Below are 22,879 nucleotides of genomic sequence, written 5' to 3'. Positions count from 1 at the left end.
TTTGTTAGGGCTATAACTTACTCTCATTCTCCTCTGTCGTCTCGTAAGTGACCAAGTAGCCAAGTATTTCACCATTGAGGAACTTGGGCGGATCCCAAGTGACCTCTAGGCTTTGCATGGTGATGTCACTGAAGCGCAAATTAAGCGGCGCACTTGGCACACCCTGGAGAGTCTTGACCGTTATGGGAGACGAACGCGGTCCATCGCCGGCCGGATTGAAGGCCAATAGCTGTATGCGATATTCGGTGAATTTGTCCAAGAAAACTAAGCTATGCGATGTGGCTGTCGCAGAGACAACCTCAATTTCTTCCTCCCATTTGCGTCCCTCCTCCAACACCTGCGGTGATTCGGTTACGAGATAGAAGATCTTATAGCCCAATATATCGCCGTTTTGCATGCTCTGCTTTGGAGGTTTCCAACGCAGGCGCACTTCGGTGCTGGATATGGGCGCTGCATCCACCGCACGCGGCTCACCGGTTGGTACTGCCTCACCCACATAAACAGCTGCTGGTGGCGTCGCCGGACCCGGTCCCTGGGAGTTGAAGGGGAGCACAACAATCTCATAATTACGATCCTGCTGCAAGTCCGAAAGCACCACACTGTTCACATTTATGCCCATCACATCTGTTTTGGGCGTAGATTGCAGCGCCGTGGGGAAGTCTGATAGTTGTTGATAGAGTATTCGGTAGCCGCCTGTGGCTGCATCTCCATTCCACATGCCCGTCTCTAGGGCGTTCCAGTGCACACGCACCGATGTGGTAGTAATGGGCACCACTTTCAGACCAGTAACACCCACAGCGGGTGCTGCGGGAAGCGTGCGCACTACAATGCTCTCACGACTGAACGCCGAGGGTCCCAGGTCGTTGGTGGCCTGTATGCGAAACTGATAGGTGGTATGGGGACGCAGACCCTGTGCCGTGTACGAGGTCAATGCGGGATCCACACGCTCCGGTAGCGGCAACCAAGGTCCTTCGTTTTCACGCATTTGCACAGTGTAGTAGCGCAATGGCGCATAACCATCGCGTCCCGGCGTCCAGCTGAATGTTATCTGATGGGCTTGTATCTGACTGCGTGACACCTGTGGCATGGAGGGCGATTGAGGCCGCTCGCGATTGTTCGTTGTGTAGACCAAAACGGTGGCTGTCTTGCCCCAACCCAGGCGCGTTTGTGCTGTCACGCTAAAGCTGTAGTAGCGCTCAGCCAACAGCTGAGTGGCTCGAAATGTTCGATCCGAGGGTGGGAACTCACGACTATAATTTAAATTGGAGCTTCCGTTCAGAGTGTAGGTAACCTGATAGGCCATTATTTCCCCATTCGGATCTTCTGGCACATCCCAGATGATGCGTGCCATCGAGAACGTGACATCAGGAAAACTAACATTGGATGGTGCGCCTGGTGTATCCTCAAAGGTTTGGACCCTAATGGGCGGTGTGCTGAGAGCACCATCCCCAAGACGTGTGTAGGCCAGCACTTGAACGTGGTAGACAACAAATTTCTTCAGCTCCGTCAAAGTGGTTGTAAAGGAGCTGTTATTTGGTATGGTCTTATGCAGGACCTGGCCGCCACGATCGGTGGCCACATAGAACACTTTGAAGCCGTCGATCTGTCCATTGCGATGCTGGCGCGGCACTTCTCCCCAACGAACCACAACGGTCGTCGATGAGGTGGCATTCGCCTGGACATCGAGTGGTCCGTAGGATGGTGTGGCTTCACGCGTGCGCTCCACTGCCGTGACACTATCACGTGAGCAGCCGACATCGTTGCAGGCATTCATGAGCACTTCGTAGACAGTCCACTCCTCCAGGCCCTCCAACACATGCGAGTTGGCTGTGTGATCCTCGATGAGCACACTGCGTGCTGCAGTCTTGAGGGTCGTGCGCTCCATCTGGCGATAAGTGATGTTGTAGCCTCGCGGGTTGCCGAACCACTCGGTTTGCTGCAATGGAATCCAGCGCACGCGCAACTGCTGGGCACTCATGGCGCGCACGGTCACATTGAAGGGGGCGTGCATGGGACGGGCCTGAATGGTCTGGAAATCTTTGGTGGCTTCCGAAGGCTTCGAGGATCCTACAACATTGGTGGCACTCAATCGCAAGCGATACTGTGTGAATGGCATAAGACCTGTCACGGTGAGAGTCTCTGCATCGGGATCACTAATCTCGCATATGGTGAACCAGGTCATGTTCCGAGCGGTCTGAGCCTCGACCTTCCACTTGGTTATGGACGAGTTGCCATCGAAGCCGGGCGTAAATTGCAGCACCACGGAAAATGCCTCAATGTTTGAGAGTGCCAGGTTGGTGGGTGCATGTGGAAGTACTGGTTCGACGCCTGATTGTATGGTTGCCGTCTTCGGGGGCCCGTAACCAATGCGCGACTTTGCACGTATTTCAAACCAATAGTGCGTTGTCGCCTGCAGTTGTGTGACCGTCAGCTGTGTGTCTTCGGCCGTCAAATTGATCGACTTCATTGTCTCCGGACGATCTTTGACTTGATAGCGCACCATGTAACCGGTGAGTATGCCATTAAGGTTCTTTGGCGGTGCCCAGAGCACCTTGACAGACCGATCGGACACCTCATCGAAGTGCAGTGCGGTTATTTCATCGGGGACATCCTCTTTGGTTTTCACATAGACTTTGCTGCTGGCCACACCGTCGCCGGGATCGGTAAAGCACAATACTGTGATGTTGTATTCAGCAAATTTGTCTAGTCCATTGAGGATGGCTGTTTGCTCGGCCAGAGGATCGATGAGACTGGGCGGTACCGTTATCATGCGCTTCTCAACGTCGCGTGGTTCCCCTTCGATGTAGCGCTGCTGCCACGCCTGTATCTTATAGCCCTGATTGATACCATTGATCTGTTGTGGATTAGGAGGCGTCCAACTAATACGCGCCGCCGTCGAGTTCAGGGCCTGCACCTTGAGTTGTGTGGGCGGTGCCTCGGGTACACCTTCTTTGGTCTTGATTTTGGAGCCGTCTGTGTATACACCGACACCCATGTTGTTGTAGGCCGCAATTTGCACAATATAGTCCTTCCAAGTGATCAGCTCTTGAATGAGGAAATTGCGTTGGGCCTCGTTGGTAATATTCTGGTACGACCAAGGTACATTATTGTAGCCAAAGAGGCGATAACGCAATATATAGCCCAGTATTTGTCCGTTTCGGTGCTCCTCCAGCGGCGGTTGCCACTGGGTTATGATCTCGGACATGGAGCGAGCGGAACCAACGAAGCCAACAGGTGGACCCGATGGTGCTAAGGGGCGGGGCAAAAGATGGAGTTATTCAAAAATGTTGCTTAAGCTAACAAGCAAGACAGTGCTATTATGTGTGTGTATGTGTGTGTGTGTATCGAATACTATCGAGTGTTCTTGTGTGTTCTTTGGCAATGTACCTCGATGAAGCGGAAACTCTACGCAGTTTAATTTCATGTTTGTAATAATTTTTTTTTATATATGTATATATTTTTTACGGTCACAAAGCGGTGGCGACGAGGGCGATGACGCAGTTGACGACAACGATAGCGATAGCAGTTAGAAGTACAATACATAGTTTGGAGTATTAGTTCTTTACACTATTTATACTTATATACGGGTGCTCTATAGATGGGTTGCTGATATTTGCGATATAATATTAATATACCAACGAATAATTGTGTAAAATAGGCTATATGGGGGTATAACTAAAAACGAAATTTCGATTAGACGCAATTACTATCGAAATATATATAATCTTATCTGGTTCAAAAAAGACGCCATTTTGTATATCAACCATCTACGTTGACCTACCATCTAAGAACTAAATCTTGTTTTTAAAATGGCAGGCTTACAAAGTAGAAAAGAAAATGTCTGACTACAATACTAATATCAACAACCCGTATCTTTACGCATAAAAATAAAAAGGCGCTCGTCGAGTCCTTAAGATTTTGCCGAGCGTTTAAGTATTGGGTTGGGCAAAAGGAAATCCATTTTTTCGTTTCGAGTTAGTCAACTTTAATATTGTAAAGTGTTGGCCACACTGAGTTATGCATGGGCTTATTGAAAACGTGGGATTTTCCTCTCTTGTGGAAATGATTGAAGCAGACCGGCATGGTCAACAATTTTACCGTTTGAAGCCAAAAAGTCACCTGACTTGGCCAACAGAAAAGGCAGTTTTATTACTCGCCGGAAATTCTGGGAGCTTGGTGGGGAGAGTTTAAGGCATCCACCGTAATGTTTTTGAAATCGGTTGAACAGTTGTTCAGCAGCAAGGACCACCAGCTCTTTTGAGAGAGGAATTATTAAGCTATATTGCCTCAAAATGGGACATACCTGACCCAAATCGGGCCAATTTGAAAATAGGGCGAAACGTAGAGATTTCTTTTCCCCCAACCCAATACAAATAATGTAGCACACAAATAAATATTGAACTCATTGGCAATAAAAATAGAGGCTTGTAAAAAAGCACAATTAAAAGAAAAGCTAATACGGAATTGAACAGAAATATAGAAAAACATAATGGAACAAACACACAATACATGTATATATATATATATATATATATATTTAATTAGGCACCTCTAGAGGCCTCCACCTACCTTCTTGTGGCAACTCAACCACATTGCTGGGATCCGATGGTGTGCCCTCGCCAACGCCATTTACAGCGCTGACACGAAACTGATAGACAGTAGCCGCCTTGAGGTTCTCCAGCAAAATCCAACGCTGATCGGCAGAGACATTGCTCAGCTCCGTGATCCAGTTGAGCAGGGGATCTGGAACTGGACCTACGAATTTTTCTATGATTGTTAATGCGTTGAGAAAGGCAGTGCAGAGAGTGAAGTGATTGTTAAGTGAGTGAGCAGAGGAGTGAGTGTTAGGCCAGAGACGGAGAGAGAGAGAGAGAGAGAGAAATGTGTTATGTACAGTGAGTGAAGTGAAGAGCGTGATGTAAGAGTGTTTATTTTTTGTTTTTGTCGTGATGTTCAACAATATACAAGTGTGTGTGTGTGTGTGTGTGTGTGTATGTGAATAAAAATAAATTGCAAATTTTTATATTTAATTGATAAACAAAATGTACAATATATTAGGTGCAAATTACATGTACAGTAAGTAGTCGAGCGTTGCCACATTTTTCACAAATGGACATGGATTGAAGTTTCGTATATTTTTGTATATTTGTACCGTTCGTTGTTGTGGCATGGTAGCATTTTCAAAAGAGTAATTATAATGGAAGGAAAGTAAAGAAGAGAGAGCGCACGCGATTAGAAGAAGAAAAAAAGAGAGAACAAAACAAATAAGTCAAAAATATAGTCAAACTATTGCTGTGTAAACCAAAATAGTTTACAATAAATAATGTTCGTTCTTTATTTGCTATTGTTGTTGTTGCTGTTGTTATTGTATCTGTTGTGCCTCTGCTCTTGTAATACTTAGTTTCAACTCTCCTAGTTGTTCTCGTTGTAAACTTGTTAAAAGAAAAAGCCTCCACTTTCTTCATTCGCACTTTTCCAACTAATATTTCTTTGATGAGAATGGCGGCATAAAATCTCAAAAATTCAAAAAAAAAAAAAGCCCTAGATTTCGTCCATTTACATACATACTAGGAACTACTAGTACTACTCGTATGTTCATACTTCATTCAGCATTTTTCCCAACACGTACGAAATAAATTTCTCAAGAAAACATTATTTGCCTCTTACTTCCATGTACGTGGTACGTGACTCTTGGGCTTCTGTTTTTTTGGCGATTGAGAAATATGAATCGCTTGCATGTGAGTGCCAGGAGCGCATAAAAGTAAACGCCACTCATTTATGTCGTTGGCTACACGAAGCCATCAACAATCAGAGTTACGAGTATTTATGGCGTTGTGCGCGTTCAGAGATTTGTTTAAACATTGTCCTAATCGGCATTAATTATTGCTGACACCAAAGCATTTTCCAGGACCATTTGACCTTTGGTACTTGCGCGTTGGCGGTTAAATGGGCGCTCAATCAATCAAACCGGCAGCTAACGAATAGGTGGCATTGTCCTGGACTGCTTGGAATAATGGATTATCAATCTTTCTTCAGCAAAGTTTCCTTTTTTATTAATTGATTTTTACACAACTTTTGACTGTGTCAGGAATGAGATTATACTTTCGGAACTGTTGTTTCGAAATTTGAAATACTAATTACAATTCAATTGTGCATTAAAGTTGAATGTAATAAAATGTTCCCATAGATAATACTTGTAGTAGCAGTAAAAAAAAAAAACATAAAAATATCCTATTCTTCTCAATACAAGTGTCGATATTCGTTGGAAAGCGCAACTATTTAAACCGACCTAAGTATATAGTATCTTTACAAGGTGCGATCCAAAGTAAACAGGACTTTTTGAATCTGTATGTCGACTGGTGCGTTAGAATCTGCTATCTTTATCGATTGTCCAGTGAGAATTTCATGACATTTCATCGATTGGAAGTGAAGTTATTGCGTTTTAAGTGTCAGTATGTTTGTGTTATCGGTGCGAAAATCAGCTTCGAACAAAGAGCCAACATTAAATTTGGTTTTAAAATTGGTAAAAACTTTTACCGAAACGTTTCAATTGATGGAACAAGTTTATGGCGATGATTGCCTATCCCGTAGCAGAGTGCACGAGTGGTTTCAACGTTTTCAAAGTGGTCGTGAGGACATAAATGACGATCAACATGTGGGCCAATCAAAATTCGTGATCACCGAAAATTCCTTCGACAATTCATCAAAAATCAGCCGAAATCATCATTGAAATTGATAGAATTGGAATTGAACATCTCCAAAACATCGATTTATCGCATTTTGACCAAGCATTTGGGCTTACGAAAGGAGTGTGCACGGTTTGTTCCGCACAAATTGACTGACGACCAAAAATTGCTCAAAAATCAACCGATTGTGACCGATTATTTGACCAAAAATTACATTTTAACCATTAACCACTCGCCGTATTCACCTGATATGGCACCGTGCGACTTCTACCTTTTCGGAAAATGCATTTGCCCATGAAGGGAAAGCGTTATGCAGACGTAGGGGCCATTCGAAAGGCTTGCACTGGCCAACGAGCTAAAAAAAAGCAAAAAGCTGTATTGAAGCAGAAGGAGACTATTTTGTTGTGTTTTTTTTTAAGTCCTGTTTACTTTGGAGCACACCTTGTATAATTATCTTTAAAAAATATTTAATTTCAACCTCAACGTCGATTATCCCTTAAATGTATAATTTGTTTGTGCAGGCCTATGGGCTCTTTCAAAATTTGTATAGACACCGAAACCACTAAGTCATTTAACCAAACCAACTAATTACTACTTGTAGGTACATACGTGTATGTCAAGAGTTTGTCAATTACATTGATGCAAAAACTTACCCAATTCGGAAACCTCACGCCGCTGGATAATGAACTTTGCAATCGGACTGTTGCCATCGAAACCAGGTGTCCAGGACACGTTTATGGTGCGTTGATGCGGTTCGGCGAGACGCTCCACCTTGACATTTGTGGGGGCAAAGGGCAACTCGATGACACTGAGACGTGCGGAGCGCGTCTCGTTGCCCCCCGAAGAGGTGACCACGCACGTATAGGTGCCCACATCGCTTGCCCTCACCGCCTGTATCTCCAACTGGCCATCCGCCTGCACACCAATGCGCTGGGAGTTGCTAATCGGCGCCGACTGGCCCTCTCGATACCAGTCGATGTTGTACGACACGCTCGGGTCACTGGACACTTTGCACTGCAGCGATGCGGTTACCCCAAGCAGCACGGTGGTATCCACTGGTGGTTGAATGATTTGTGTGCGCACTGCGAAATGGCAAAAGAAGAAATAACATTAACAACAACAGAAACAATAGCAGCAACAAGAAGTACGACTGCAAGCAAGCAGGAACAACATCAGCAGAGCCGGCCAGCTAGAGAGGAACGGCAATATGGCAATGCAGATTAAAAATAAGCCAGCAAAAGCCGTTTGGTTGGGATTCGATGGCCCCCACCCCCCAGCCTCCCCCTTCTCCCTCTTCACATCGTGTTGTCGCATTAAATTGTATGCATATACATATGTACATATGTATGTATGTACATATGTGTGTGTGTATGTGGAGAGTTGAGCGCCAGACAGAGCAGAGCCTCTTCTCACTCCTGCGCTGTCACCTCTGTTTGTTTGTTTGTTTGTTCGTTCATTCGTTCGCTGTTGCTGATGTGTGTGTAGGAAATTAAGTTTTAAAATGCCAACAAACAAACAAACAAACAAACACACACACATACAAAGAACAGCAACTATATTCAGCATACGAATACAGATTCTTTTTGTTTATGCGATCCTATTTTTGTTGTTGTTGTTGTTTTTTTTTTTTTTTTGATTTTCTGACGTCCACATTCACATTCACATTCAAATGCATTCATTCCAGCCAGCCCATGCACAAAAAGTTCAACGCACAGACATTGTTGGCCATGAATAGCGAGAAGAGTAGGCCCCCATTTGGACAGCACTTTATAAATGGCTGAAGAGTTGTCCAGCACCTGCCACTCCCCCACCCATCACCTCACCCATCAATTGCCCCCGTCTGCCCTCGAGCACATGTACACACGCACACACACATGCACACACACACATACAAATGCAACGCGGTCAGCTCGTTTGGCATATTTTTGATTACCGGCCATTTTCTATGAGCGACGACAACGTCGCCGTCGTGTTTTATGCAACACAAAAATAAAAACGAAATAGAAAAATAGAAATAGAAAAAGCAAAAAGCAAAAACCACAACAACAACAACAGCAGCAACGAAAACGAAAAAGGAACAGGATCCAAAACATACAGAGCACTGAAAATTGAAAACAGAAAAAACATGCTGCATTGGCCATTGAAACGTTTTGCCAATTAGCCGACGCGGACTTTGGCGCTTTTAGGCTACAAACACATCCATGCATGCTACACACACAGACACACACACACACACACACACACACACACACACACTAACACATGGCAGACGAGCTAAAAATATGCATGCATGCATGTGAAAATCAACTTTAATTGCAACAACAACCATAACAATAACATCAGCAATCGCACAATGAAACAAGTAAAAAAGCTAAAGTCGGGTGTCCCGACTTTGAAATACTCTGTACATATGTGTACAATAATTATAGAAAATAAAAAATTAAGAAAATAAAAAAAAAAATTTGATCGATTTTACCTCTCTCGGTATTCGAACTCACGTAAAGGGTGTATAATTGCACATTTACATAGCAATTGCGTCTGTGTGAGTGTATGTATGCCTATGCGCATCTATTCGTGTCTGTGTAAGCATTTTCGCAGTCAACCAAACAGCAACATCAACAACAGCCGCGGGCAGCGCTTGAGCAGCGCTGCAGCAGCGCTGCATCAGCAAATATATTTATGGCTATAACTTCTTGTTAAATCGGTCTATCATAATGAAATTTGGCATACGGACACATAATAACCAACTGGGGGTATTTCCAAAATTTTAGTTCGAAATTCCAAGAATTACGGGAGTTACGATTTGCGGGGTAGAGGGGGGAGGGAGGGGAATTCCAAAATATACATTTTCTGCGTATTCACATAAGGCATCTGGGACTAAAATTTGGTGTTCCTAGGTCTTATAGTCTCCGAGATATAGGCGATTATACGAATGGAAAATCGGGAAAACCTCCATAGGGGGGAAGTGGGGGGGAAAATCAAAAAAATAAAACAAACTCGTATAGAATACACACATAACGCATCTTTGTGCAAAATTTGGTGTCTCTATCTCTTATAGTCTCTGAGATCCAGGTGTTCATACGGACGGACAGACGGACAGACGGACAGACGGACAGACAGACAGACAGGGCTAGATCGACTCGTCTCGTCATGCTGATCAAGAATATATATACTTTGTGGGGTCTGCCACGCCTCCTTCTGCCTGTTACATTTTTCAGCTCCCGCAAACCTAATATACTCTTGTACATTTCATGTACAGAGTATAAAAACTAGTAATATGCTAATGCTGCGACGGCCGACTCTAAAATACCCTGCACCTGATCCCCGCCCCCCTTTTTATTCAAGCTTCGGCCTAACACAAACGTTATTTAAAAAACAAAAAATGAAGTGATAAATCCTTTCTGTAGTTATCCCAAAGGCACTACAAGTATATCTAGATTATTACGAAGAGACAATCAATTACTGACATGCGTGAACGACCGCCATTTTATTCATCAACTGGGCGCATTAAATAAAAGAATAAAAGGACATCCCGTCTCTCTCATCCCCCTTTTTGGCTTGTATCTTTTTATCTAAGAGTCAAGACGAGCAGCATTATACCCTGCACCCAAAGGGTAAATAGTATGGTACTGGTACTTATTTCCACTCCTTTATAACTGGGAAATCGATGTTATTCATTATTTACTATACTGCTCGAATAAGTTATATTTTTGTTAAATATAATCCATTTTGACTTCATTGTAGTTTCATTTCAATTACTTACAGAAAAGCTGAGAGAAATAGCATATTTACAAAAGGAATGCAATAAAAAAGCTCGTTCTGAATTCCATTTAGTGAGTGTCTACTGTAAAATTAACGGACATATGTCTATACTTGTATGTGCCTACACATAAAAAAGTAATGCTATCTTAAATCTTTCCTGATTTGGCCAAACACTTGAACGGTTCAATGCAATATTCCGATCACTTCAATATGTTATTTTAATGGCCATGAAAATAATGATCCTAAAGATAACTTTGTGTACGCCCTTCTACATACATATAGATGTATGTTTAACTGATGTTATCGCACGCCTTCTTCTGGATGTTGCATGCATTCGAAACTTTCTTTCAATTTTGAAAATATTAGATACAGGATATTAGCGCGTTCAAAATGACATTTTAAATTATATTTTGGAGAATAAAATTTTTTGGCCAAACATTTGAATGGGGTTTTCACATTCAATTCAATCTTCTGATTACTTCATTATTTTATTTTAATAGCCATGAAAATAATGATCCTAAAGATACCTTTGTGTACGCCCTTGCACATACTTTACATATAGATGTATCTATAACTATATGTTATCGCACGCCTTCTTCTGGGTGTTGCATGATGCATTTGAAACTTTTTGGTGCAATTTTGAAAATATTGGATTCAGGATATAAGAGTGTTGAAAACGACATTTTAAATTATATTTTGGAGAATAAAATTTTTTGGCCAAACATTTGAATGGATTTTTCACATTCAATTCAATCTTCTGATTACTTCATTATTTTATTTTAATAGCCATGAAAATAATGTTCCTAAAGATACCTTTGTGTACGCCCTTCCACATACTTTACATATAGATGTATCTATAACTATATGTTATCGCACGCCTTCTTCTGGGTGTTGCATGATGCATTTGAAACTTTTTGGTGCAATTTTGAAAATATTGGATTCAGGATATAAGAGTGTTGAAAACGACATTTTAAATTATATTTTGGCAAAGAAATTGTTTGCCGTGAAATAAAATATCTCGAATAGAAATGCAATTGAAAACAATTGCACTTTCTCTTATACAGGGCGACCCAAACTATTCGTTTCTCTTTGTAATCAATTATCCGAGAAAACTGCAGTTTAAGATCTCATGGGCATATGTATTCGATTTTCTTTTAACAATTTCTTTTCTTATTCAGTGTTTTAATAAAAAAGGCTACATCTGACGTCGATACTCACAAATTCGTACGTTCTGTATTTCTTTCCATAAGTACTTTAGAAAACATAAGATTTTATTGTGCTCAACAGGTAAATGGGTATTACGGTATATATATTATAGTACACCATCCGCACAAATTTAATACGACCTGGTTAAAAAATAAAAACATATTTATTTATTTTAGGGCAAAGTTGTCGTCTTCAAAGTAGGTTCTTTTTAAGCTAATCCAATTTTTCTTGCACGTTTTATAGGACAGCTTATGTCTCTCAAGCAGTTCGAGAGGATAAGAAGTCACAGGGAGCCAAATCTGGCTCTTAACGATGTCAATATGCACAAAAAAAAATAGAAATAAATAAATAGAATTCTTAGTATTCCTTATTGACCGTTTGCTTCTATACAAGTAGAATGAATTAATGGTGTGCCACACACATCGACTGATTGCTGGGCAGTTTCGACTGCATATTTATAAAGCCACAGTAATACCCGCGTTTGACGAATCTCGGGTTATTGGCTACGCTGGCAACCATCTCTTTTACGACAATTAACGATTAATATTTATGCCCAAAACCCCAATCAAAATGTGATGTGTCGACCCATCGAAATGATGAAAGCCTTCACCATTTTTCTAAAGCCAACACGACTACTTTCGAGCACAAGTTCCTTAATTTTTGGTTAACAAAGGTGGATGGTGGATACAATAGGCAAGACCCTCAATGAAGGTACAACAGACCTAGGCAAGAGAATTTGACCGATTCATCGATTTACGCGCACGATTTAAATGGACCAGTCCGGGCCAAATTTGTTCAGATGGTCTATAATTTCTTCATCAGGTCAAAAGGTGTTAATATTGTTGTTGTTTTTCTTCCTCCAATAACCCCCCACCCAGTCGGATTCGTTTTTAGATACTTTTGGAATTTTTATAGACTTGTATTTTTGTTCTCTTTATTTTACATCGACAGCTCTGTTTGTCGGGTAAATAAATAAATAAATAATTTAAAACATGCAATAATTCACGTTTAAATAATAATATTTGCTGTATACAAACAGCGCGACAAGTCCGACATAATCCGTCACTCAAACAATAAAAAAACTACGACTATATACTTGTAGTACCCTTTGAACTCTATACTCGAAAGGTGACGCATGTATCTACTAAGATGTAGCAAAATAAAACTAGAGTGCTCTTTAGCTAATAGGCCTCACTTTTGCACCAGATCGCGCATTTGTTTTGTGCCACCCGGTTCCAATATACGGCCGAAACGATGCTGATTTTCCTGTTGTCCCTGGGCGCTTAAAGTTGTTTTCAGGCGCTAACATCATAATTAGAGGCTCTGCAACTAAACTCACACGTCAATTCACAAAACAAAAGCAAGGAATGAAACGGCGGTTCGTTGGGTTAGCGGACATACATATGTACATACAAACATTTAGACAAACATACGGCAAATTGCTGAAATCACGTTTAGTGCCAACCTACAAATACATTTGTAGATTCGAGTGCACACATATGCTCGCAAACATACATACAAGTACATACCTACGCTTTATAATGTGGTCAGTATGATTAGCTTATAATTAGGAGCAAAGTAATGGGTTGGGGAGGCGTGATGGGGAATGTGTACGGGAATGTGAACAGGAATGGGGAAGGTGGGACGGTTGTTGGTTAGAATTGGCATCGTGCATATAAAACTTACCTAGAACGCCCAAATAGGCCTCGCCCTTAACACTGCCAGCCTCGTTGGCACGCACACAAATGTAGAGGCCCGCATCCGTGGCTCGTATATTCGAAATGAGTAAATCACCGGATTCGAGTATCTGCACACGGCTCGATATCTCAACAAGTTGCGTTTCTGTTGGCGGCCGCCATTGATGATGTTGATTACATGGTTGGTGACACCATCATTGCGCCGTTGCCAGTCGACAGTCGACAGATAGTGGGGCGACAGATAGTCAGACACGGCATGTACACATGTTGTTAACAACAAAGTGCAGTTAACAATGGCGTATGCAGATTCGAGTGTGCGTTTGTGTGCGTTTGAGTGTGTAAGTATATGTGCATTTGTTTGGGCAAAGTGCGCGACGTTTCCACAGCACATTTGGTTCAAAGGGCGGGCATGAACGTTGGTTGGTTCGTTGGTTCGTTGGTTGTGTGGTTGTTTGATGGGTCGTTTGGTTGTTGGTTGGTTGGTATTAGAGCCGTCCAGAGCGTAGCACAGCAAGCAATTTTTATCAAGCACAGTTGTTTGTGTTTTTTTTTATTTTTTTTTATTGTTTGTTGGTTAGCATTTTTAGTGATGGAGAGAGGCATACAAAAAATAAAAAACACAAAGAATACAAAAATGAATGACAAATTATTAGCATTCGATTTGGAATTGGTACTAGCATCTCATCCAGATTAGTTAATGACATGCCAAGACATCGAGAACAAGTATGTTCAAGTACAAGGTAATTCAAGTAGCTGCCAATCACTGCACTTACCGTTGTAAATCCAGGTTATGTTTGGATTGGGGGCGCCCACGGCACGACATGAAATGGTCGCGTCCTTTCCATCCAGTGCCGTTACATTCTGTGGCGGTTGCTCCAAGACAGGTGCCGACGCTACGGATGAATCAAGACAGAAAGAGAAAGAGAGAGAGCGGGAGAACGTGTGTAAGTAAATCGAGCAAAAGTTGTGGAATCTTGCAATGCTAAAGAAAAAGAAAGAAGGAAAGAAAAAATAACAACGTACAACAAACTGGTGCAAGAAATGTTTGCAGTCAATGTAAATACGCAACGACGATCTGCCGTTGTGTGCGTCTCTAGCATATACATATACATATACGTATATGTTTGCATGTGTTTTTGTGTGTGTTGGTGTGCAGCGAGAAACAAATAAGAGGAGCGGCAGCAGAACTAACTATAAGTATGGAGTACAGTAATTATCGATTACATGCAACGCAGACAATTCTATATCCAGTTACGTATTGTATATGGATTCTTACAACAATCATCAGGTACTTCAAATATTAGGAACAAACCATTTGTGTATTGTCGAACTAAACAAAAACTAAAATATATAATCATCAGGTACTTCAAATATTAGGAACAAACCATTTGTGTATTGTCGAACTAAACAAAAACTAAAATATATAACCATCAGGTACTTCAAATATTAGGAACAAACAATTTGTGTATCGTCGAACTAAACAAATACTAAAATATGAATAATCGAAAGTTGCAATTTTCCCAAGGTACGCCTAACTATTAGATAGTTAATGGCCAATTTGGGCAAAGATACATAAAGCTCCTGCAAATCAAGCTACAAGAAAAAGAACAAGGTAAATAGTAAAAAGCAAATGTAATTGTTTCAACACAAAAATCTATTTCCTAATTTAGGAAAGGAATAATGTTTCATTTTTTAAGCGATAAAGCTAAATAAAAGTACGAAAATTAAATTGACGTTTTTTTAAAACACTTTACTTTTCTTTTGAAATTGTTATTAAATTAGATTATTACATTTCGACAAATTTGTTGAATTTGCTATTTATTTAAAATGTGTATTATTATTGTATTATTTGTACAGAAAACTCTAGATATTTCGGCTTCGGTTGTTACTCAATTTCGAGCGATTTCATTTTTCTTACTTGTACTTCCCCTCCAAACCGTCAAACAGCAACAGCTGATTTGTCAACCCATTGACAAAAGCTGAGAGATTTGAAACCAATCGAAAGAGATGTTACTTTCAATTATAAACGAATCCGCAAGTAAACGAGTTTGCTCATTTGTGACTGATATTTGTAGAAGTTCATAAACCTTTTTTGTAAACTTTTACATCTTGTGAAGAGCTACTTGGAACAAATATAATTAATACTTATAATAAATCAACCGTATTAAACTATTTTTCAATCAATATCCGCTGCTGTGCCAGTTTCCTTCTGTATTTCTACATTTATTGTCCCATCTTCACGTCGCTTCATATTTTGTAAGCATTTTTAAACAGTAAACATAAGTCAAGTATTTATCTTAAAGCCAGGATTTCTTGAGGAGTGGGAGTCATCCTGACGCTAAAATAACGAAAGCATCCCAACTAGTTGTCAATATTTTTGTCAAATTCTTGTTCATTTATTTTCACACAATTGTAAAAGTTAAACAAGTTTACCAAATTGTACCGTAAATTATGGACAAACATTCTATATTTAAATGAAATAATAATTGATTGCACCAAACGGTGGCAAGCAACCTAAAGCCCACAAAAACCAAAAGAAAGTAATTAAATGAACAAATTATGTGTGAAACGCATTAACATCTATCTATTAATATCTATAGTATGAGCAAACTATAATACACAAATCGGATGCAAAAATAACTTTAAAAATTAATCATTAATTGCAGCTTGGGGGTATATAGTCGATGTTAACTGTACAGCTGAAGGAGCGGTAATGCAATTCAGATATATAGTTTGTATAATGATGAGAGCAATTGCGATGTTTGTCAAGCAGCTCTTCTGCTACGGTGCCCGGCCCCGTGGCCTCATGCATCGCCGCAGACCTTAGTCAAGTCCCCGCACGACGCCCTTAATGCCAATTCTTTTATTGAGTGGCAGCCGTGGCGTTTGTTTTCATTGTTATGGGCCGCATGCCACGTGCCGTGCACGAGTTAAAGTTTCTGCGACCATTGCTGCTACTGTTGTTGTGGTTGTTGTTGTTGTTGCTTTTGTTGATTCCTTGGTCAGGCAATGGCCGCACAAGAAGTAATAATGTAATAATTTTGTATGATGAAGTATTAATGTTAACTACGCTTATGTAAATAAGTGCATAAAATTACAATAAAAATGGCTTTGTTTCATTTTTAATATTTTATTTCATTCCACCAACATTAAGATATTAAGTACTGCTTGCCGTAGGCGGTTGAGTGGTTTTTCATGGCAATATCATGATTTTCATGGCAAGGTAAAATATATACATAAGTAGTACTTACGAGTATATATATTCAAGTATATTCGAGTGGTATATAATGTGCTAGTACGATAGTACTATCACTTACATTGCGCGTAAATGTGAAAGTGTAATTATGAAAGCCGGCATAAATTCCAATTAAATACGATTCAAGGACTTTTGCACAATTTTGTTAATCTTTATAGCAGTGGCAGGAGGATTTAAAAACCCAATCATAAGCGATAAAACAAAGGTTTTACAACATTTATCTTAAAAGCGGGTATTTTTTATTGCCAATAAATATACGAGCACACCATTCTTTAAGCAAAAAAGTCGTTAAATGTTTTGATTTCATTTAGTTATTGAATAAACATAATAGTAAACCACCAATCGAAATCAATTCATGTCTATGTTACCTATATAACATTGTTGAGAAGTTTGTGCCCAACAGTCAGCCAAAAATTAGAAAACAATTACTACTTTCAATGGGCAATTGTTTGAAGAGGCGTAACAATTTATAATACTTACAGTATGTTCCAAACACTGAGCTGACTAATGCAAATCTGTATGTAATGTCGACTTTAATTTGTTGTCCTTTTTCAACATAATAACAAAGAATTCCCCAGCTTGTGACATTCATAAAGCCATAAAGGCTTGACACATAGCTTAGCTGCTCTAGTTTGTAACTTGAAACATTCTAATTAAAAGTCTTTTATCAAGTATGGACGAACTGTGTTGATTGGGATTAGGGAAGCGAGTCGAAAAAAAATTTAAATTTATTACACTACATCTGTTCCAGTACCTACCAAGACTCAAACGGATGGAGTAACGAACAGCCATGATGACAGACATACTGCTGCCAATCTTAAGTCTCCATATCCAATTTCAAAGTCAAGTGCGTCATTTAACACACAAAATGGATCAACTCAACTCTCTGGTGGAATGCACAAGTGCAATAAAAAATAAAAATAAAACAAAAAAAAAACAACAACAAGAAGGAAGAAAGCTCAAGCAGCACACAGGAACCAGCTAACTGCTCAATTCCGTAGTCATAAAAGCAAGAGCCGAGGGAGCGCACCTCGAAATGCTTAAAGAGAATGCAAATTTCTTAAATTTTTTGTGGCTATTTGGGGGTCTGGCTGGCTGGCTGGCTGGCTGCCTGACTGCATGGGTGTGCTGGCCACGTTAACGTGTTAAAAGTGCTTAAGCGGCTGCCATAATTTTGCCTTTATTCGCATTGTTTTTGTTGTTACTTTTTTTTTTTTTTGCTGTGCCGAGTGCTTCGTGTATTCGACGCACGCAAAAGGCATATTAAAAAAGAAACAAACACACACACACACATAGCAACACATAAAAGAAAGGAAAGAGGAACGTGCACGGTTCGAAGCTGCAACAAATTTGTAGCATAATTTTGGCCGCCTCAAGTGGCCACAGACGCACCCAGATTGTTGCCTCTGTACATACCATACATACTCGCACTTGTATGATGAGAACCGAGGTGACTGACAATAGCCGTCGATTTATGCATTGAGCTGCGAGGCAATGGGGCGTATGCGCAATGCGTGTGCTTTTTACGACACGATCCCACCATCGACGTCTGCATCCTCGTCCGCGTCTTCGTCGCAGCCTTCGTCATCGTCTTTGTCGTCAACGGCTGCGTAATTAATTTCAAGTTGACCCAGTAAAGCGCCACGTAAAAGCCATAATAAAGCGCTTGGCGAAAGTGCTGGCCGTGGCGTGGCAAGGCAAGGCAAGGAAAGGAAAGGCAAGGAAAGGCATGGCGTGCGCCAGCGATAATTGCCATTACTTACAATTGAAGTGGCGTGGCTTGGGGGGAGGGGGGTGGGCATGGGGTATGAAATTTAGTAAAGTGAAGTGGCATGATGGTAGTAGTATGAGGAGTTAAGAATTTGGAGCTGGAGCTGTTGCTGCTGCTTGGAATTGAGATTGTAATGGGTTTGGTTTGGGGCTGAGACGGCTAAGACGACCGGTCTGCATAACATTTGCATACGAATCGCTTTTTTGCATTTACTTCTTGGGACGCTCAGCGCAAACTTTTACTTTGCTTTGCCTTGCTTTGCCTTCCCTGGCATAGTCTGGTCTGGTCTGGTCTGGCCTTGCTTTACTTTCGCATTTGCTTGGACTGCGAATAAGTAAAGGAGGAAAAATCCATTGCTGCCGCTTTTGCATTATACACTGTATATTGGCTGGGCAGTTAAATATTTTTGAAGAAGATGTTTGCAAAAAATAAAACTGTCATTATAATTAGTGCTGTGAAAGTTGGCTTGCTTCGTAAGCTTAATGACCCCTTTGGAATTTACATTATTTTATACTCAGTTTCGTGACTTGGTTTCAATACGTTAATTGCGTGTTTGAGGATTCAGCCACCAGTATTTTAAGGAGCACAGATAAACTATTCCATTGATTCCTTTAATACCCGTGCAAATGCAAGTAGTAGGATGTGAAGCGAACCAAATGTTATAGGTACTACATAAATGATCAGGATGACTCGATATAAGCCATGTCCGCTTTCCTATATTATTAATTAATTAATTAATTTAATTAGGCTCTTCAATGGCTTCATTCTTCTGCAAACACATCATTTACAGCTATAGGGCCTATCGGTTTCTTTTTGGTGATTTTTTAAGTGAACCCACAAATATTCTTTTAAATATTCGTAAACGGTATTGGAAATTTTGTTGATGTACCGAAGGATGTTTCACACATGCGACTACAAAAATTATTGTGCTCGAAAGTTTGCACTCTAAATTAAAATCTATTTTTTATTTAAAAAAAAACCCCCCTATAATGTATGTAATTGTTTGGTGTAATTGAGAATGCAAGAATCGATATTTCATAGTACCCGTATCGTGTTTACAGCCTACTATAGCTACAACCGTTTCTTGGCAGTGAAATTAAATTAAAGCTCAATATCTGGTTTGCGTGAAAGTATAGCCATGAAAGGAGCATTTTTTATAGGCATAAGCAACGTCTTGCGTGGCTAATAAAATTGAACTCGTGAGTTAACTTACAACTTACTTAGAGGCAATGACGCAATATTTTGCGACCTCGACCTATTCAATTAGTTTTAAGGAGATAAACAGAATTTTTTGGCCTATCCAAAATTGTCCTTGACTATCTCTGCAATAGCAACTAATTAATTAGTTTGTGCTCAATAGCCATTTCATTACCGGAAGTATGTTTAATTATCTCTATTATTTAAGATCACCTTTACATACAATCGTCGTTCTGTATTTAGCTGCAATAACTATTTAAAATACTCTCTACTCTTTACAAAGGACTGATATGTTTAAGACTGTTATTGCCTAAAAAAATGGCTGGGTTAATGCAAGTCTATTTGGTCATTTATAATTGAGTTGATGGTTTCCCATTTTAACGTAAATTGGTTTTAACAAAAAGTACTTATCGATAAGCGTATACAAAGCTACGATCTGTCGCTAAATAATTTTCGCCAGCATGTTTTTATATTACTTTAATTTTCGTTGTTTCTTTTTTCTTTTTTTTTACCATTCTGTGCATGGTAATAAATAGCGACGATGCGGACGTTGTCGGAGAACCGAACCGATGGCGGGGAGGGGATAGGAGGTTGGTCGCATAGTTTCATGTTGAAACTCAATCAAGCACAGAGCGGAGGCCACAGCAGTGTTATTAAGTACAGCCCGCTTTTGTTGGAGTGCTCCGACCGGCCCATCTCGTCCGTCCCTACCTCTGTCAGTTTTCATAAAACATTTAATATTTGGGCCGCAGCTTGCTGCATTCGTTGCGTTGTTGCTGTTGTTGCTGTTGTTATTCTCGGTTGTCGCCGCTATTGCTCCAGCAATTTAATTATGCAGAATGCCGCGCACAAAGCCACACAGCACAATGCATTGGCCATTGTCCTGAAGTGACCCGAGTTGTAAGCGCAGCGCCACCTGTTGGAAAAGCACTGCGGTCTCGCACGCTGTATGTTAATTGAGGAGACTCAGATCTAACCGCTAATGTTGCATAGTTTTCGGGGCAACGAGGAAAATGGTGAGTACTATATATTACGTAGGCTCTGGTCCTGACCGTTTTCGACAGTTGATGGGCATTGTTTCAGCTGCGCTCAACTATATTAATTACCTGCAACTTTGCAACTTTAGTCTTAAGTCTCTGTCTCAGACTCAGTCGCAGCCTCAGTCTCAGACTTAGCTACAACAATGACGTAATCATTATTGCTGCCAACTTTGGGGCGCTCAAATAAAGTGCGACACTGTGTTGCGTGTTTCATGTTTCCTCTTCATTGCCGCACCCCCCACCACTGCTCGTAACAACCATCACTACACTCACTATGCAAATGCAAATGCCGCCTACAAAGACAAACACACAGTTCTTTGCTCCACTTTGCTCCCACGGCAGCTTCATTCAGCAAGTGCCGGAAACAACGATTAAAATCACTTTGCGTTTGGGAAATTACGAAATTATGTTACTTGAGCAGCCAAGCAGGCGGAAAATGCGCACCTACAACAACAAAGTCAAAGTGAAAATGCAAAGAAGGGCGCTGCCACACAACCAGACAGCTCAACATCTAGCCAGTCAGCTAGGAAGCCACCCAGGCATTCAGCCAAGTGCCAGGTGCCAGCTGTGCCAGGTGTGGCAAGCTTGTGTATGTGTGTGTGAGAGAGTGTGTAAGTGGCAACTTTGGCCAAAGATTTGCGCTACGCCAACAACAACAAAAAAAACGAACTGCAAAGAAAAAACTTTTGCCAGGCAGCCGGCAGCGCAATTAAAATGCAACATAGAACAGCGTGGGAGCGACTTTTGGATTTGTACACTTCGAGAAAATATTCCAACTGTATCATTATATTTTTTTCCATGTTTTCCCGCCGCAATGCAGTAAAAGAGTAGATTGGCAAGAGGCTCGAACACAAATGTCCTTGTTTGTTTTTCTTGATATAAATACTATACTGCTAGTAACCGTTAAAAGGGGCTGCTGTTAATCGATTGATTTTTGTAACGACGGCATTTACATAGTTATGTAAGTGCTCATAACTTTGCCAGAAATCTATAATTTTCTTGAAACTTTTTACTTTAAATTTCCCGAAGAAACAATTTAGTTTTTGAAATATTATAAAATATTAATAAAGGCATGTTTATTAGATTAATGACCCCATAAAGTATATATATTTTTAATCAGCATGATGAGACCAATAGATCAGGACAATCCTGGATTTGGAAACAGCTTCCCTTCCTTTTTTAATTTCCCCCTGCTTTCCCACACGACTGAAATTTGCCAGCACTGTCCACGCAGATTTTTCTTTTTTTTTTATAGCCGGTTACAACCGGTTGTCGATTTTGGCCGCTTTAAGAAATTCTCACCAGATACATAAGGCTCAAAGCATTCACTACTTTTTGAGTAGTTTTTTAATTAAGTTGTTAATTTACAGGAAAGCATTAAATGCACACTTTTTGAAAGTAGAAACTGAATTATTTTATTTTAGTGTAGCTGCAAACACTTCGCCCGCTCCGCCCCCTGTTGGCATGCCGTCATTTGGCTTCTTAGGCGCGCGCTATGGCGGAAAATAATTTCAAGTCAGTTGCAGCCATTATCTGACTCTGCAGGTCGCAGTTGGGGCGCATTGTTGTTCTTGTTTGGTCATCGTCATCGTATCTAAGCGTGAAAAGCGAACAGCCAGCGCGTCATTTGTTGCTGCCACTTGTTGTATATGCACCCACCACCCATCCACAGCACCCACAACCCCAACTTATCAACGAATCTCATTGCGCTGCAAAAAAATATTTGTATATACGAGTATATGGCAACATTTTGTCGAGTGGAATTATGTGTGGAGAGGTATTTGAGAAGCTTAAATAAACTAGAAGAATTTCGTTGATACTTGAGATGGAAACAAACCGGTTAGTTAATCTGATTGTAGTATAACATATCATTCGAGTGGCATTTATTGTAATCCATAATCTTCACTCTTTAATTATAGCCAGCTAAGCTGCATTTCAGTGTACAATTTGAAATATTTTAAGTGTCTATTCGAAAGGAAATACCCTACAAACAATGTTTCCGATATGATTTGAAAAGCGCCAGTTAGGGCCATTTCGTTGAAGTATAGTTCTTAAAGGTCTCAACTGCCTGGATCTTAATCCGATTGGAATTCTTTGAAAATATTACACTGAATGGTAGTAAGTAGCGGGGTGAGAAAAATGTTAAAAGTTATGAAATCATTAAAAAACAAGAAAGGAATGCTAAAGTCGAGCAGGCTCAACTCTTAAATACCCTGTACCACCCCACAAAAAAGTAATTAAATTAATTAATTAATTAAATTTAA

The 22,879-nt window shown here is 40.5% G+C and overlaps 1 protein-coding gene across 1 annotated transcript in view; it reads right to left on the bottom strand.

The window, feature by feature from the left end:
• The window catches only part of LOC115626685 (protein sidekick), a 123,724-nt gene that overhangs the window by 3,799 nt on the left and 97,046 nt on the right, over positions 1-22,879 (bottom strand). Inside the window, exons 7-12 of the mRNA XM_030522113.1 lie at positions 14,125-14,244; positions 13,341-13,496; positions 7,340-7,768; positions 4,570-4,767; positions 3,388-3,405; positions 22-3,249 (exon numbers count right to left, since the gene is read on the bottom strand). Of these exons, the coding sequence (XP_030377973.1) occupies positions 22-3,249; positions 3,388-3,405; positions 4,570-4,767; positions 7,340-7,768; positions 13,341-13,496; positions 14,125-14,244 (4,149 nt within the window). The remainder of the gene's footprint in view (positions 1-21; positions 3,250-3,387; positions 3,406-4,569; positions 4,768-7,339; positions 7,769-13,340; positions 13,497-14,124; positions 14,245-22,879) is intronic.

The sequence above is a fragment of the Scaptodrosophila lebanonensis genome, unplaced genomic scaffold (genome assembly GCF_003285725.1).
Source record: "Scaptodrosophila lebanonensis strain 11010-0011.00,11010-0021.00 unplaced genomic scaffold, SlebRS2 tig00000089-arrow-pilon, whole genome shotgun sequence".
NCBI lineage: Eukaryota > Metazoa > Arthropoda > Insecta > Diptera > Drosophilidae > Scaptodrosophila > Scaptodrosophila lebanonensis.
The sequence above is the reverse complement of the archived record's forward strand: the minus strand, read 5'-3'. Positions and strand labels throughout refer to the sequence as shown.